This window comes from Sardina pilchardus, chromosome 17 (genome assembly GCF_963854185.1).
Source record: "Sardina pilchardus chromosome 17, fSarPil1.1, whole genome shotgun sequence".
Taxonomy (NCBI): Eukaryota; Metazoa; Chordata; class Actinopteri; order Clupeiformes; family Clupeidae; genus Sardina; species Sardina pilchardus.
The window spans coordinates 24,099,475-24,115,382 of NC_085010.1; the positions used below are offsets into that span (position 1 = coordinate 24,099,475).

General features: G+C 41.8%; 1 protein-coding gene across 1 annotated transcript in view; it reads right to left on the minus strand.

Annotated features, from left to right (window-relative positions):
* gys2 (glycogen synthase 2) overlaps positions 1-15,199 on the minus strand; it is a 21,157-nt gene extending 5,958 nt beyond the window's left edge. Inside the window, exons 1-10 of the mRNA XM_062517499.1 lie at positions 14,883-15,199; positions 12,591-12,772; positions 11,203-11,394; positions 9,837-10,022; positions 3,066-3,210; positions 2,577-2,694; positions 2,143-2,263; positions 1,528-1,634; positions 1,097-1,156; positions 603-681 (exon numbers count right to left, since the gene is read on the minus strand). Of these exons, the coding sequence (XP_062373483.1) occupies positions 603-681; positions 1,097-1,156; positions 1,528-1,634; positions 2,143-2,263; positions 2,577-2,694; positions 3,066-3,210; positions 9,837-10,022; positions 11,203-11,394; positions 12,591-12,772; positions 14,883-15,009 (1,317 nt within the window). The 5' untranslated portion in view covers positions 15,010-15,199. The remainder of the gene's footprint in view (positions 1-602; positions 682-1,096; positions 1,157-1,527; positions 1,635-2,142; positions 2,264-2,576; positions 2,695-3,065; positions 3,211-9,836; positions 10,023-11,202; positions 11,395-12,590; positions 12,773-14,882) is intronic.
* Between the last annotated feature and the right edge of the window lie 709 nt (positions 15,200-15,908).

The following is a 15,908-nucleotide window of genomic DNA, read 5'->3' on the forward strand; positions in this document are numbered from 1 at the left end:
CACCACAGTAAGATATAGGCATTGTACAAGATACAACGGCATACCAGAAAAATAAATAAATAAGGGAGAGAGAAATAAATAAATAAAGTACATGATAAACATAAGTACATGATACAAGTATATGTCTGTATATCTATCTATCTATCTATCTATCTATCTATCTAGTATGATGGGTAATTATACCATTTGAACCCTAAGCTATCCTATCGCAATACTGCCATTTCCACATTAGAATACTGTAATCAACTTGTTTGCTGTTCACCTCTTGGACAAACATGTAAACTACATTATATTCTATATGTAAGTGGGAGAGTCTGTCCCTTTGAGCTACATACTGTACATACTTTTATACTTTATCTGAATGTACAGTCAAAAATAATTGGGGAATTCAATGCGATCCAGATGTAGTGTCGTGTAGCCTAGTTTGTAATAAACTTTTAAACATTTTCCAAGTTTATGTGAAAGTTTTTGTATTTCAAAACATGTGATCTGAGTTGTTGTTGTGGATCTTCTTGCCTAGTACACGTTTATTTTTCACAAAGACTATAAAGTGCATTCACATTTTTATATGTTCTGTGTTTAAGCACGAAGCAGGAGTTTACCTGGGTGGCATAGATGGCTCTCTTCATGATGGAGAAGTCGTCTCTCTCCAGGATGTTGTCCATGTCAGGGATCTCTCCCCTGGCAGGGAGGAGAAGGGGAGGCAATCAGAGAGTGTGTGTGTGTGTCTGTGTGTGTGTGTGTGTGTGTGTGTGTGTGTGTGTGTGTGTGTGTGTGTGTGTTGGGAGGGGGGGTGGGGTGTTCACCTCTCACCTCCCAGGGTGTGAGGAAGCCTCTCATTCACACTCCGATGAGGATCCCTGCCACTAACACACACACACACACACACACACACACACACACACACACACATGCATGCCTATACTCACAGTCTAATTCTTCCATCACACGCTGTCATTCACAGCCAACACCCTTGTTAGCACTCGCCAGAAAATTCCACTAATTTTCTAGATGTAAAAGCACTTGCCCTAGTTGGTGTGTGTGTGTGTGTGTGTGTGTGTGTGTGTGTGTGTGTGTGTGTGTGTGTTTAGCTTACTTCAGCAATGCCTCATACAGACGCTTGCCAAACTTCTCTTTCACTGACTGAGCAGTGTCCCTAGGAGAGAGAGAAATCAAAGAAAAAGAATCAGGGAATGACAGATGAAGTGAAATAATGACAGTGGTGGTAGATATGAAAGAATATGTGTGTGTGTGTGTGTGTGTGTGTGTGTGTGTGTGTGTGAGCCTACTGAAGAACATCAACCCTGCTACAGGCCTCTGGGCTGTGTAAGGAAGTGTCTGTGTAAGGAAGTGTCTCTGTGTGTGTGTGTGTGTGTGTGTGTGTGTGTGTCGGTGTGTCGGTGTGTGCGCGTTGTGTGTGTGTGTGTGTGTGTGTGTGTGTCGGTGTGTGTGTGCGCGTTGTGTGTGTGCGTTGTGTGTGTGTGTGTGTGTGTGTGTGTGCGCGTGTTTCGCACCCGTGTGACGCACCAGAGCTGCTTACGCACAGCTTGTCCCTTCAATGTCTCCACGTTGAAGTTGTTGGTCTTGGCAGGCATGATGAAGAAGACCACCACTGTCACATCGTTCTTATGAACCTACCGGGGCACACCAGAGGACACCAGGTCAACACAATCACCACGGCTGACACATCGTTCTTATGAACCTACCAGGGTAAACCAGAGGACACCAGAGGTGCGTTCAAGTTCACGAACATAGGCGAACGTTTGCGAACGTTCGCAAACAGTATTCCGTTAGCCTTGAGTTTTTGGCGAACGTTTGCTAACTATCGCAAACAGTCTGAGGAGGTGGTGCCTCCTAGGTGTGTTATCTGTTTAACACACCTAGGTTTCTATCAATATTCTGACTTCTTCAAGACATGTATACACCTTGTAAAGATTATTCCAGTTACCCAATCATTGCCAGAAATCGGTAGCTTAAAGGTTTATTCTGATGCAGAGTGAGAAGCAAACCATGGTAACTACTCAAAATGACATTTAGAATATACGGAGAGAGAGAAAGAAAGAAAGAAAGAAAGAAAGAAAGTAAGAAAGAATGAAAGAAAGACACAGTCAGACAGAGATACAAATTCTAGAGGTTCTGTACCTTCAGTAAATAATTGAGTCTGGACAGTGACTCGAGGAAGATGTCCGCCCCTTTGTTAGAGAATTCATATCGGCCAGCGATGAAGAAGTATAGTGTTTTCTCCAGGTTGAAGTCAAGATGTCTTGTTAGATGACAAGGTTGGACCAAATCAATAGTGATTCGATAAACAAAGACGACCAACAAATGGTAAATTGGTAATTAACGGCTACCAATATCACACAACCTAAGGGTTACACTATGAAGCAACATTACTGGTTACAAACTTTGGGTAACCGCTGATCTTCAAAAGAACACCTTACTGCATGTATTGTCTGAAGTGGCATATTGTTTTGAGATCAGCAGTAACTCCCAAAAATACCTGGGTATGCCAGTAACCTAGCCTCCTGGTTTACCCCTCAGAGAAGTGGCACAAAAATAAACAAATCTCTACAGACCCATAGAAATGTCCTCGGACAAACTCCTGGATGCGAGATTTGTTTGTGGAGTGCAGGTTCTGGAACTCATGCATGGCCGAAAACTTCTTCACATTCAACCCGTTGGGTGTCACAACATCTGTGGGATCAAACAGCAACTTTTGTAACCACCAGCAACACCCAACAGCAATTTATCTTACCGCAATACATTCTTGTAACAATGACTGTATAACAGTGATAAGTATACAGTGCATTGATTGCACACAACTGTCTTATTTACCTATCTTGGACTTGGTATTTGATGATTATGTATTCTGTTGGGTGAGGTAAGTTATGTAAGGACAATTTTGTTTGGATCCTATTATAAATTTGTATCAGTGAGATTTGGAAGTAGAACCAAGTAGCCTATATACTGTGTATGGTTCCTAGGTGCTTCCTGGTCCTAGTGTCTATGGTTGCCAGTAATCATCACTAAAACATCATACAGGTGCTGTGTGCTGATTGGCCCACCTGGGTTCCTGTGCAGCATGTGATTGGCCTCCACGGCGGTGATCTGCGATACAGTGGTGAACGTGTGCGAGCAGTGGACAGCTGCCCGCTCCAGACAGTAGCGGTGGTAGATCTGCCTGTCCCCGGCTTCCTGGTCAGCATTGAACTGAGGGACACACACACACACACACACACACACACACACACACAGCGAATTACTTTTTAAAGACTAGCTCACCATGTCACAACCTGATTAACTCCTGACTATGTACACTCTAGACAAAGTCCTTGGATGCCCCAGTGTGAGGAACGCTGAACGCCAAAACGTGTCTGTGGAAACAAATGGTGATTATGCATAGTGCGGCCTTTTTTCTTGTTTTTCAATTTGTCAAAATCCATCCGTAACTCTTTGAGTTATCTTGCGAACGAACAAACAAACAAACAAACAAACAAACCCCGATGAAAACATAACCTCCTTGGTGGAGGTAATAAATGAATGAATAATGATGACTTTCATCTGAAACTACTTGTCTTTGATATCTTCATCCTCTTTGCTCTCGCTGCCCTCCTCCAACAACCGGTGTCTTTGAAATGTCTACCTTTGTTACAAAGCATATTGGCATACTAATAACATTAGTCAATCAATAATATCCCATATCTATTGATTCTGTACTTTTGATGGATTTGTTAATAATTTTGTGTCTCGTTGTTTCCACCAAAATTGAAATAGGCCTACTGTATGTGTGCACATTGAGATGGTGATGCATTGAGTTTATTGTATATTGATTCCATGTGTGTATTTAATGAGCATAACCTTTACATGTTGAAACATTTATAGACCATGGTCACAAGTATTACAAGTGTACATTTTACAGAGAACTGACGGAAGGCTATGTTTTCTTAGCTTGACTCTCGGCAGATCCTTGTAAATCCGCCATGCGTTTTCTTGAGAACTGAATAGACTGTGAACATTCTGGATAGACTGTGAACATTCCGCCTACTCAAGCGAGTAGGATGCTTTTCCTGCTTGACCTTTCCTTTTTGGCTACTTACTTCCACTCCTTTTTTCATTTGTTTCAGGCCAACATGCGCAGCAAGCGATGTGATGGCAATTTATGGCAGACGACCGGCAGAACTGAATAGAATCTATTGAAGTGAGTGAGGCACACGGTAGGCTACGTGGAACGATGGGGCGACCATTATCGTTGCATTGCTCCAATCGACAGCTGTTTGGTCAGTGTCTCCACTGAATCTGTGGGTGCCAAAATATACAACAGGCCTAGATTGCATATGAGTAGTGAGTGCAATAAAGAGATGAGGTGCTCTCAACAGAATTCCATTGTTGTGTTCGACTGTCTGGTCAGAGACAGTTTATTAAGCGAGACGACTCATATGAGGGTCAATTCCGGTTACCCTGTGACGTAGTGCAAACGGGAGAAATAAACCTTATCTCGGATTATGACCATTCCCTTAGCCCTACATTCAGCAATGCAAGTAACGAACCCATATTCTACAAGGCACACGTCTTTCTAACATTCCCACATTGAAATCGTATTTTCCAGCGTGATAAATACATAGAAAAGTAACTTTGTTCACGACCTGTCCCTCCTGACCTGACCTGTCTCCGCTAATTCTTCTTCTTCTTCTTCTGATTTTATTGGCGGTTGGCACCTTTTCTTTGTGCATTACCGCCACCACTTGACTGGAGTACGGAACAGGATTCACTACTCTACAGAGATATTCAGGATATTCAAGGATCTTTGTCTGCACTAGTATAACCCAAATAAACAAATAAATAAAACAAACAAAACAAACAAAAACAAAACAAATTAGAACAAAAAAAAAATTTTTATATCCTTTTCAGGAGGTTTGTATCTTTCAAAAAAGAAAGTAAAAAACCAAAAATATCCCCTGAGTTACTTTGCAATACTGTCTTCAGATCAAAGGACACATTATTTGCTACCAGCTGATCATTCAATCTCTGTCTTGCTTGATGGTATTTATTGCAATGGAGAATAACATGTTCTACCGTTTCTGGCGTTTGACTCTGGCAATACTCACAGAGACCACTATCGTGTTTTTTCATTACAAATAATGTGCTGTTAAGTCTTGTGTGACCCAGTCTCAATCTTGTCAGTGCACTCTCCTCCCACCTGGACCTGGTAGTGTGTGTGCCTTTCCCCACTTTCCCTTGTATTCTATACAAGTGTCTCCCTGTGCATCCATTGTCCCATATATGCTGCCATTTATGTGTGATCCTAGCCTTAACCATACTTTTTACCTCCGCCTTACTGTATTTGATGTTAATGTCTATATCCTCTTTTTCTGTTGCTTTTTTCGCATGTTCATCAGCCAGCTCGTTCCCCTCAACACCTATATGAGCTGGAACCCATATGAACGTCACCCTCCTTCCTGACGCTTGCAACCCATATGCTAATTGCAGAATTTCTATTATAAGGTCTTCCCTTGACTCAGACTGAAAGTTCTGGATGCTTATTAGAGCTGCACTTGAATCTGAGGCAATCACTGCTTCCATATAGTTGCTACTTTCTAGCCACAGCAAAGCTAGCCATATGCCCACCATTTCAGCTGTATACACAGCAAGGTTATCACTCAGTCTTTTCGCTATAGCTAGGTCCATTTCAGGAATCACATAAGAAACCCCTACTTTACTGTCAGTACTTTTAGATGCATCTGTAAAAACCTTAACACATTGCCTGTATTTTTCTGTAATATAACTGTTTACCTTGTATTTGTCCACTCCTTCCTCCTTCTTTTCCTCCAAGAGCCCTAGATCCACCTTCACTTCCTCTAATATCCAGGGAGGTACTGTTGGATATGCCACAGTAGGACTGATGTTTAGAGAACCAATTCCCATTTCATTCACCTTATTCTTTATTATCCACCCATAGCTTTTTACCTTCATGCTTGCTCTCTCCTGACATTCCCTTAATACTGACTGGGACATATGGTTCTCTTTATGTCCCTTGACATTTGCCCAGTATACCAGCGCCAGCTGGTCCCTCCTTAGATGCAGGGGCATCTCCCCCACCTCCACTTGCAATGCAGCTATTGGAGATGTTTTAATTGCTCCACTGATGATTCTCATAGCTTGATTATGCATACCATCAAGTTTATTTAAGTTTGACTTTGAGGCTGACCCATAAGCTATACATCCATAGTCAAACACTGATCTCATTAGGCCTATATAAATTGTCTCCAATGCTGACCTAGAGGCACCCCAATCCACTCCACCCAGACACCTCATGACATTTAATATCCTTTTCCCCTTGTCTACCATCTTTTGGATATGATGTGCCCATGTCAACCTTTTGTCAAACCAGACTCCCAGGTATTTAAAGGTTTCCACCCTCTCCAGTTCTTGACCAGCCACCATTATTTTCAACTCTTGGTTAATATTTTTCCTTGAGAAGAACATAACCTTAGTCTTCTCTATTGATATTCTAAAACCCCATTGCACTGCCCACTGTTGCACCTCATTCACAGCATCCTGCATCTTGTTCACAATATATTTTATGTTCCTCCCCTTTTTCCACATTGCACCATCATCTGCAAACAACGCTACTCCATCTGGGCCTCTCACATCTTTGAATATCTGGTCTATCATTATAGCAAATAATAGGGGACTAACAATGCTTCCTTGAGGAGTGCCATTTTCTGCTCTAAAACTTCCACTTATTTCCCCATCTACTCTCACCCTCAATGTTCTTTCAGATAAGAAAGCTCTGATCCACCTATACATCCTTCCCCTGACTCCCATCTGATTTAACTTAATTAAAAGTCCTTCTGTCCACATCATATCGTAGGCTTTCTCTATGTCAAAAAAAACTGCCACCACTGTTTCTTTATTTACTTGGGCCTTTCTTATGGCATCCTCTAGGCACACCACTGGGTCCATAGTACCCCTTCCCCGTCTAAAGCCACTCTGGTACCACTGCAGCCACCCTTTTGACTCCACCCAATATGTCAGCCTGTCATTAATCATTTTTTCCATTGTCTTACCCATCTGTGAAGTTAACGCTATTGGTCTGTAACTGCTTGGGCTATGGGGATCTTTCCCTGGCTTCTTAATAGGTACAATAATGGACTCTTTCCACTCCTTAGGGATGATTCCCTCTACCCATATCCTATTGTACAATTTAACCAGTACATCCTTTCCTCTGTCACTTAGCTTCTCTAACATGGAATAGCAGATGGTGTCTTTCCCTGGAGCTGACTTTCCTAATTTCCTCAGTGCTCTATTCAACTCTGCTTTTGTGAATGGCGCATTCAGACTATCCCTTTCCCCATCCTCATTCTCAGAGGTATTCTGATATTTAGAAACAGTTTCTTCTCTACCTTTCTTTTCTTCACTACTAAGGTTTCCTGAGCTATGCACTTTAGCTAGAGTTCTCCCAATAATTTCTGCTTTGTCCTTACTTGAAGTTACACTTTCACCTTCATTAATCAACACAGGATATCCATACTCCCTCCCATTACCTTTCATTTTCCTGATCATCCCCCAAACCTTCTCTATAGGGGTAGTTCTGCCTAAGGAATCACAAAACTTCTTCCAGTACTCCCTTTTTGCTCCCTTGACAGTTTTCCTCACCATTGCTTGCGCACTCTTATACTCTATCAAATGCTGAAAACTGTGTGTTCTTTTAAGACACCTAAATGCCTTATTTCTTTTTCTAACTGCATCTTTACACTGTCTTGACCACCATGGCACTATTTTGTTCAAACATTTAGGCTTGGACTTTGGAATAGCTGCACCTGCTGCTGCTAGAATACTTAGACTAACTTCGCTAGTAAACACTTCAATATTTTCACTGCCATCACTGAATGATAACCACTCTTCACTTAGTTCCGCAAACTTATCCCAGTCCGCTTTCTCAACCATCCACTTCTCAACTTTGACTTCATTCTCTCTCGCTGCCTCCACACCTACACTTACCTTTATGGGGTAGTGATCACTTCCAACTGTATTCTTTCTTATTACCTCCCAGTCACATTTATCTGCCACATTCCCTGTCTCCGCTAATTGCGCAGGCCACCTGTTATCAACGGCACACTGCTTCTGCTGCTTCTACACTGGTCTAAACCGATTACTCGTCACTGATCACGCCCAGATAGGAAGCGGAAGTGGGCACCATTTCATTCCATTGAAAACCCCCTTTATGATTCATCTTCGTAACTATACGATCTTTGGTCTGGTCGTTGGCCTTTATATTCACTATTTAGTGGCTAGTTATCAAAAGTTGCTAATAAGTCAACTTCACGTGGTCCAACTAGGTGAACTGGCAAGAACTTGTCACAAAATGATCTCCTCCATCCGGCTCACCCAGGATATCCTGCAAGAAAAGCACTGAGCTAGAACAGAAGATTTCTCATTTAGAATCAAAGATCCCTGCCCTTCTATCAAAGATGGATGACCTAGTGGAAATTAGCATTGGATTGAACTGATCTGATTTTTGAGCATCTGGGCTTAGCCGACCTGAGCAAAATTGAAATAGAATTTGAATTGTATTGAGCTGACTGAATTGAATTCAATCAAATTGACTGCTAAAGCTCAAGCATCCAGAGGTGTGTCAGGTGTTTACCAGAGGCAGGTACGCGAGGAGAACACAGAACCCTGGAGACAAGCTAGCTGCCAATCAAGTGAGGTCATCTGTTAATAAGCACTCCAACATCGTAGGCCAGAATGACCTTTACCAACAAGGTAATGGCCACCAATTATTCACACATAGACTAGACACATAGACACAGACACACACACACACACACACACACACACACACACACACACACAAACACCAACAACACACCGACGCACACACACTCACTCATTCACACACACACACACACACACACACACACACACACACACACACACACACACACACACACACACATACACACACACACACACACACACACACACACACACACACACACACACACATTCAGAGAGAGAGAGACATACTTTGCTTCATGATATACAGTTCATTCAGTTCATGTGAGAGCAGGCACGTTGTCAACCTATGTACTTCAGAGCCTCCATGCTCAACTGACATCCAAAATCATGACTTTCTGTACACAATGAAGTTCATCATGATGTTTTACATTTCTACTTGAACAAAAACAGGTGCTGTGAATAAGTCGAAAATATGTAAGGGATAACGGCCGCTGGGGTGACGCAATATACAGAAATTATGGAGGCAAATAACTCCACGATACGCAGTGGATACATTTTCGAAGGCTGTTATCCTACTTATATCCCTTGGGTGCCACTATATACTGTATACAGGCAATAATCCGCCGCAAAGGAAACAAGCTGCTCCATTTACAGTAAAAAGAAGCCAACTTCTTGTACAACTTTCCCCGGTCCATACAGTGATAAGTGTGGATAGTTAGCTTATCTGCAGCTGATTCCATTGTTGCAAAGCCTACTTCTTAGTTCAACTGATGTTTACTACGCTTGTTATAGTTACCATTCAAAAGAGAATTAATATGGAACGGTGTTTACACTTCTTTACCAGATCTACTTGGTGCCCCGATATACAGAATTAACAGCCACCCCACCAGCCAATCCGATAAGAGTATTTCATGTCTCCGGGGGATAAGCTTATTTGGGTGCCTGTCAGAGTGTACAGGTATGTCTAGGAATATATAACAACGTTTAAATGAAAGTGTGCATATGTGTTAGGGGTAGATAGAAAGAGAGAGAGAGAGAGAGAGAGATAGAAAAAGAGAGAGAGAGAGAGAGAGAGAGGGAGGGAGAGTTCTCACTTTATCCAGGTTGTTGTAGAAGTCCACGTTCCCGGCGCACAGGTAGCGTCCCAGCAGGGTGGCATGTGTTGTGAACACTGTTGCTATGGGGATCTTGCGTGAGCGCAGGAGCACAAGGCCGACCCCGGCCTGCCACTCATGGAAATGAGCGATGACGTTCTGCTCCTCTCCAATCGCATCCGTTAACTGGGAAACAACACAAACATAGTCTGTACTGTAAACAGACATTGAAATCACTGATAAAATGGTTATAAATATAAAAATTTTAACTACTTAGTTTTGTCAAATGGAAATGAATTTGGTCAAACAAAACAACCCTGTTACCGATACTTGACTGGTTAACTACAAATCACAAGGAAGCACAGTTGTCTCAGGTGAGAGCAGGGCCATGCTGGTTGACCATGGGCCCTTCCATGACTTAAATAGGGGACAAGCTGGGTCCAGCCCAACCTGAGTCAATACACTATGGCTGGTAGCCTTTGTAGGCTACAGTCAGCAACGAGAAGGTGTATATTTCCTACCATAATCTACACTATGCTAATGCATACCATAATATACTACGCTATGCTAATGCATGGAACATGTAAGTTCCTTTCCATAATCTATGCTACGCTAATACTCTTCTCGTTTATATGAGGTCCACATGAGGTAGACTGAGCATATCAGTAGGCCTGTCACTGTTTTTGTCCGATGTTACAATAATGTCATAGTCATAATTGGAAAAAAAGATATATATCATATTGTATTCCCCTAGAGATCAATTGAATTGTTTTGCACATTCAGAACTCAGATGACTGGCCCAATGTGGAATACAATGGCTGTTCACACCAGAACTGGAGTCGGTGCAATATGGCAAACAACACCGTAAGACAACTGGAAATTCAGAGCCACATAAATGCAGACAACAAAATATTCAGTAACAGTCACCTGACACTAGGCTTGTTTACATTAGAATGTTTACTACAGCGCAAGTGAATCTGGGTGCGCAGTGTACCAAGCACACAAACCTCAGACGGGTTTAAAGGACAGTGCTGTGATTGTGATTGTGAATGTGTGCAAGTAAGTACCACCTGTGAAGTCGCTATCATGTCACCACTGAATAGGAGCATCACAGCACTGTAAACACTACAGTACATATACTCACTTAGATATAGTCTACTCATACTATACACATAGACAATCTCCTACAGTATATTCTCAGTCTATATCGCACAAAACATGTCACGTCACCATGGAGACAAAAAGGCTCTCCTGAGCAGAACGTCCCTTAAGAATGCCAGATTGCACTCGTTTATCTAATAGTAGGTCTTGCATTGCTATAATAAGTCACGGGTCAGTGCCTGAGGTCGGACTGACGGAGGCTGACCTCTTTGAAAAACCACGCCACCAGCGAGCCGAAGATGAGCGCGTCATTGGCCTCGCGGTCTTGGTACGGAATGCCGATGCCGCACGTATCCCACAAGTCTCCTTTCCAGCGGTCCAGATTCCATGCTGCAGCCGCGACGTCGAAGAGGATGACGAAGGGACTGCCCTCGATCAGCCAGCGCCCACAGTACACCTAACACACACACACACACACATCCAAGCACACAGAAAAACATACACACACGCACAGACAGAGAGAGAGAGAGAGAGAGAGAGAGACGTCATAAATGTGAGAGAAAGAAACATAAAGTTTGTACAAGTTCTTGGAGATTTTAAAAATATTAATAAATTCATGGAATGAATGTAGTGTAGAAAATTCAATATATGAATATAATGAAGCTTAAAATGTATGAGACATAAGTATGAGACTAGAGTAAATCTCACCACTATTTCATTACAGTCTCTCTCTGTGTACTTTTTATGCTTAAGACCATAGGCTTAGTTGTGATCTGGATCTAACTAAATTCACAAATGTGCATCCCAGCTACAGCATATGTCTAAATGTCCATTCTAAAAAAAAATGTTTTAACACTTTTCCTTTCTTCTGGCTAGTTTAGTTTAAAATGTGGTTTTCTCATCTCAGTTAGTTTAGTGAAAAGCATTTGATTGACAGTGTAATAATCTGTCACATGCTAAGAGTAAATTGCCTTTCTGGGGTTGCTCCCCTGGTATGGACTGTCCATCAAAGGAATGGGACGACTGCCCTCTGCTGGACACAGAGTGCAACTACTGCCACTACTACTAAATGCATTCACTGAGGACTGCTTTCTTTAAAGCATTACTGTAATTAAACCACTTACTTCAGCCTTATGCACACATCCTAAAACACTCTTTATTGATAAGCATTTCCTACATAGGGTAATCATATTTATCTAGAGCACAAAACAATGCTGTGAAGTGTAAACGCAAATATCTAGCTCATAAATGCATGTCTTGAATGTGCCAAATAGTGGTGAGATTTACTCTAGTCTTGTATAAAAGTTCTCATACTTTACTTGAGTATTTACATCTTAAGCTTCATCATATTCATATATTGAGTTTTCTACTCCACTACATTCATTCCATGAATTTATTGAAAGACTAAACCAGTGTTGTCCAGCTAATTTAGGTTCTAATATCTTACAAAAAGCCTTCTGTAGATGATAGAAAATGCTGCTAAAACTTTGCTTGAATGAATAATCAATACAGAAAACGGAATATGTTACCGTTACTGTATTGATACTTGATTATGTACAATGTAAGTATAAGTAAGAGATACTGTAGATACAGAATTCCTGGTGGCTTTCAGAAATCAATGTTAAACGCTGTAGTCAAAAACCACAGACGCACCTGACAGCCATTATTGGTCAGAGCGTCCATGGCCTTCCTGATGGCCGGGGTCGGGGGGTCACACGGCTCCACCTGCGTCTTGAAGTTGTGCTCGTAATAGGGCCCCATCATGAAGAAGTTATCACCCCACTCATCTCCCGTGATCTTCGCCTTAGTTTGGATGACTGTGTAAATTCCTCCAACTGGATAAGGGGCAAACATACATACACACACACACACGTATGCGCCAATGTGCATAATGGCACAAAAACACACACACACACACACACACACACACACACACACACACACACACACACACACACACACACACACACACACACACACACACACACACACACACACAAACACACACACACACACACACACTCATGTTTGACATATATGACAAATAATGAATGATCTTACTTTTAAGTATGAGACAACAGGTAAAGGTAGACAGTAGGTAAACAATTAAAAACAATGCACAGCATTACAGCAGAATAAAATAACCTAAACAGAGAATTGCACAAATGCCTACTGTTTCACTCACAAAAGTCTCAAGCTACCACAAGGGGGCACACATGTGTGATGAACCATTTTGAATGGCATCCACTAGCTTCTGTCTCTCAGTTTCCTTTCTTTTGATTAAGTTACTTTCAAATCTTTCTCTCTCTCTCTCTCTATTTATTTATTCTCCAGTCCTCTCTCTCTCTCTCTCTCTCTCTCTCTCCATTCTTCTAAAACTGGTCAAGGCCCCCTTTTACAATATGTCTTGTTAAACCCATTGTCATACTACAGCAAAAATAAATGAATTAATTAAAGAGATAGAGATAAAGATAAAGATAAAGAATGGAAGCTGTCAGTCCACTGTTATTCCAAGTCATAGCCGAGGCCCTGTCTGAACACACTCCCACACAACAAAACCAGTCAAGTCCATTTGCCTCAATGCACTCATATAAAACTTGAAAATTATCTCACCCTGTGGCTCTACTTTCAAAAAGGTGCCCATTTTAGCTTACTTTTTCTAAACCTTTGTGTCCATTTTAGCCAGCTAGCTAAATAACAGGAGCTCTCGTGGATGTCATGGCTACACTGACCGTAACGCGATGACGAAGGTGTTTGAAAACCAGCTAATCAGAAAGATTATAGTGGAAAATGTAATGTTCAGATTAGATATGCGACCATGTTTTTATGATGGTATTTTATAACAACACTCAAAAAACGATACGTATTTTTACGCTTATTTCTTTATTAATGTATTGCTTTAATTTTTCCTGCCAACTTGCTGCCACCTCCTCACAGCCCCCACTTTGAAAAACACTGTTCTTAACCACAGAGTTTTTAAGTACAAAATCTATTTTATTACACCTTTTTTAACCCTTTTTTAATGCAGATGTACTGAATCTTCAAAGAGTCACTACAAAATGTGCTCGTGTGTGGGTGGCTTCCGTCCAGAATGAGGCCAAAGGCCAAAGATCATACTCTGATATTTTGTGTGTCCAAATATGGAATTGGGATTGCAGTCTAGTACATTCTACATGAAGAGTGATGTAAAAGTTAAAACTTATTAGACTAAAAACAGTGTTTTGAGAAAATATATTTTTGTACACAGTATCAGAACACAGAAGTGTTGTCTTTCACTTCACTTTCGAATGTGATAAGGACATAAGGAGTTATGGCAATCATTGTGGCCATATGTTGCATCAGTGACATAAATCTAGGATTTATTTCCACTTGCAGCTTAATGGTTATCCCTGCAAAGAGGTCCATTTCCCATGGGAGGCAAAGAGGCCCAATTATATGCAATATTTACTCTTAGGGTCCTGTCCAATGAACTCCAGCGTACTGTACCACCCTGACTATTGCTGTGTTCCAATTCACATACTTTTGTACTTATATATGTCTAATATGAGTGCATTGGCTTGTGCACTCATATAAGGCAATGGAAGCACAGAAGTATGCAAATTGGAGCACAAATTACTTTTCCCTTATCACCATTCTTTGGGTCTATGCTGTAGAGAGGTTGAATATTCCATCTGTCAGTGGGGTCAAGTAACTTTTGTAGAGGCCCCTCGGTTGTATGCCATATGCAAACAATATGGCCCACTCAATGTAACACAGGAGAAAAAGAGAACTGCATAGAGCTGTTACAGTAATAGACTAGACTAGAGTTGTTAATAGATAGACTATACTAGACTATTAGCAGTAGCAGTGGACTAAAGCAGTAGCTTTAGTAGCTTTAGTCTCCACTGGTCTCTCACCTTGGTTAATGTGCAACAGGTGACAGACAGTTGAATGCTTCATGCCCACCTTTATTTGTTACTTCCCAGGCAATCTCAAACAGCAGCAGGTTCTCCACGGGGACGCTGTCGTCCTCCTCCTGAAGCCCGAGGCCGCTTAAGGATGTGATGGATAGGGACCTGGACATGCGTCTCATGGTGACGTCTGGCTGGCAGCTTTCAATGAGAATCGATGAGTATTCAATCAAAGAATTGGCCGCGCACAATAACCGATATTGTGCGCACTCAAGACTGAGCCCAGCTGCTAGCTCTTAGAAGCTAAAAGGCGCACTGGCGCGTAACGGACGGTACCTTGGTGCTGAGACTCCGAGTGACCAAAGGGGTTGCAATGACTCGGCCCGTTTTCGCAATCCCAAATTCTGCCCCTCCTACCACGCTGCCTCTGACAGCCATGGTGAAATTAGACGCTAGCCCCAGTCTGAAGTCCATTGACATCAAGGTGAAAGCTTTGACCAATGACTGCAGTAGAATACAGTAATACATTGGTTTTGGCAAACGGTGTCAAGAGGCACCTGCGCTATGCGGAGATGAAAAAAAAAGGCCCTAGCCTGCACTTACACGACATTGTCCTTCAAAAGTTCTTGTCAATCATGGATTTCAGAATGACTTGGATTGTAGAATAGGTCTACTTAAAAAATAATAATAAAAAAAAGTAAACAGTTGGGTGTTTTCTTATGCCTATACAGCGACAGAGTTTACGCACACTCTGTCCAAAGCAAACATCACTATACGTCAGTCCACTCACAAACAGGACTCACGCCATGAAAACAGAAAATGACGTAGTAACAACGTGAGAAGACCATCGCATGATCTTTATTTTTATACGGCCCAAAACAGACTAGTGAGGGAGCGCACCAACCCCTTGACTCACGCTATCGTTTATCCACTAGTCATGAATCTTGTCCATTGCCCAAAGGCACAGGGTTCACATTGCTCTCAATACACTTTTTTTTATTTCCAGAGATAAAATGAAACTATGAAGATGCAGGCTAGATATAAACTGCTAAAATTGCTATGACAACCGAAATGGTTAAAG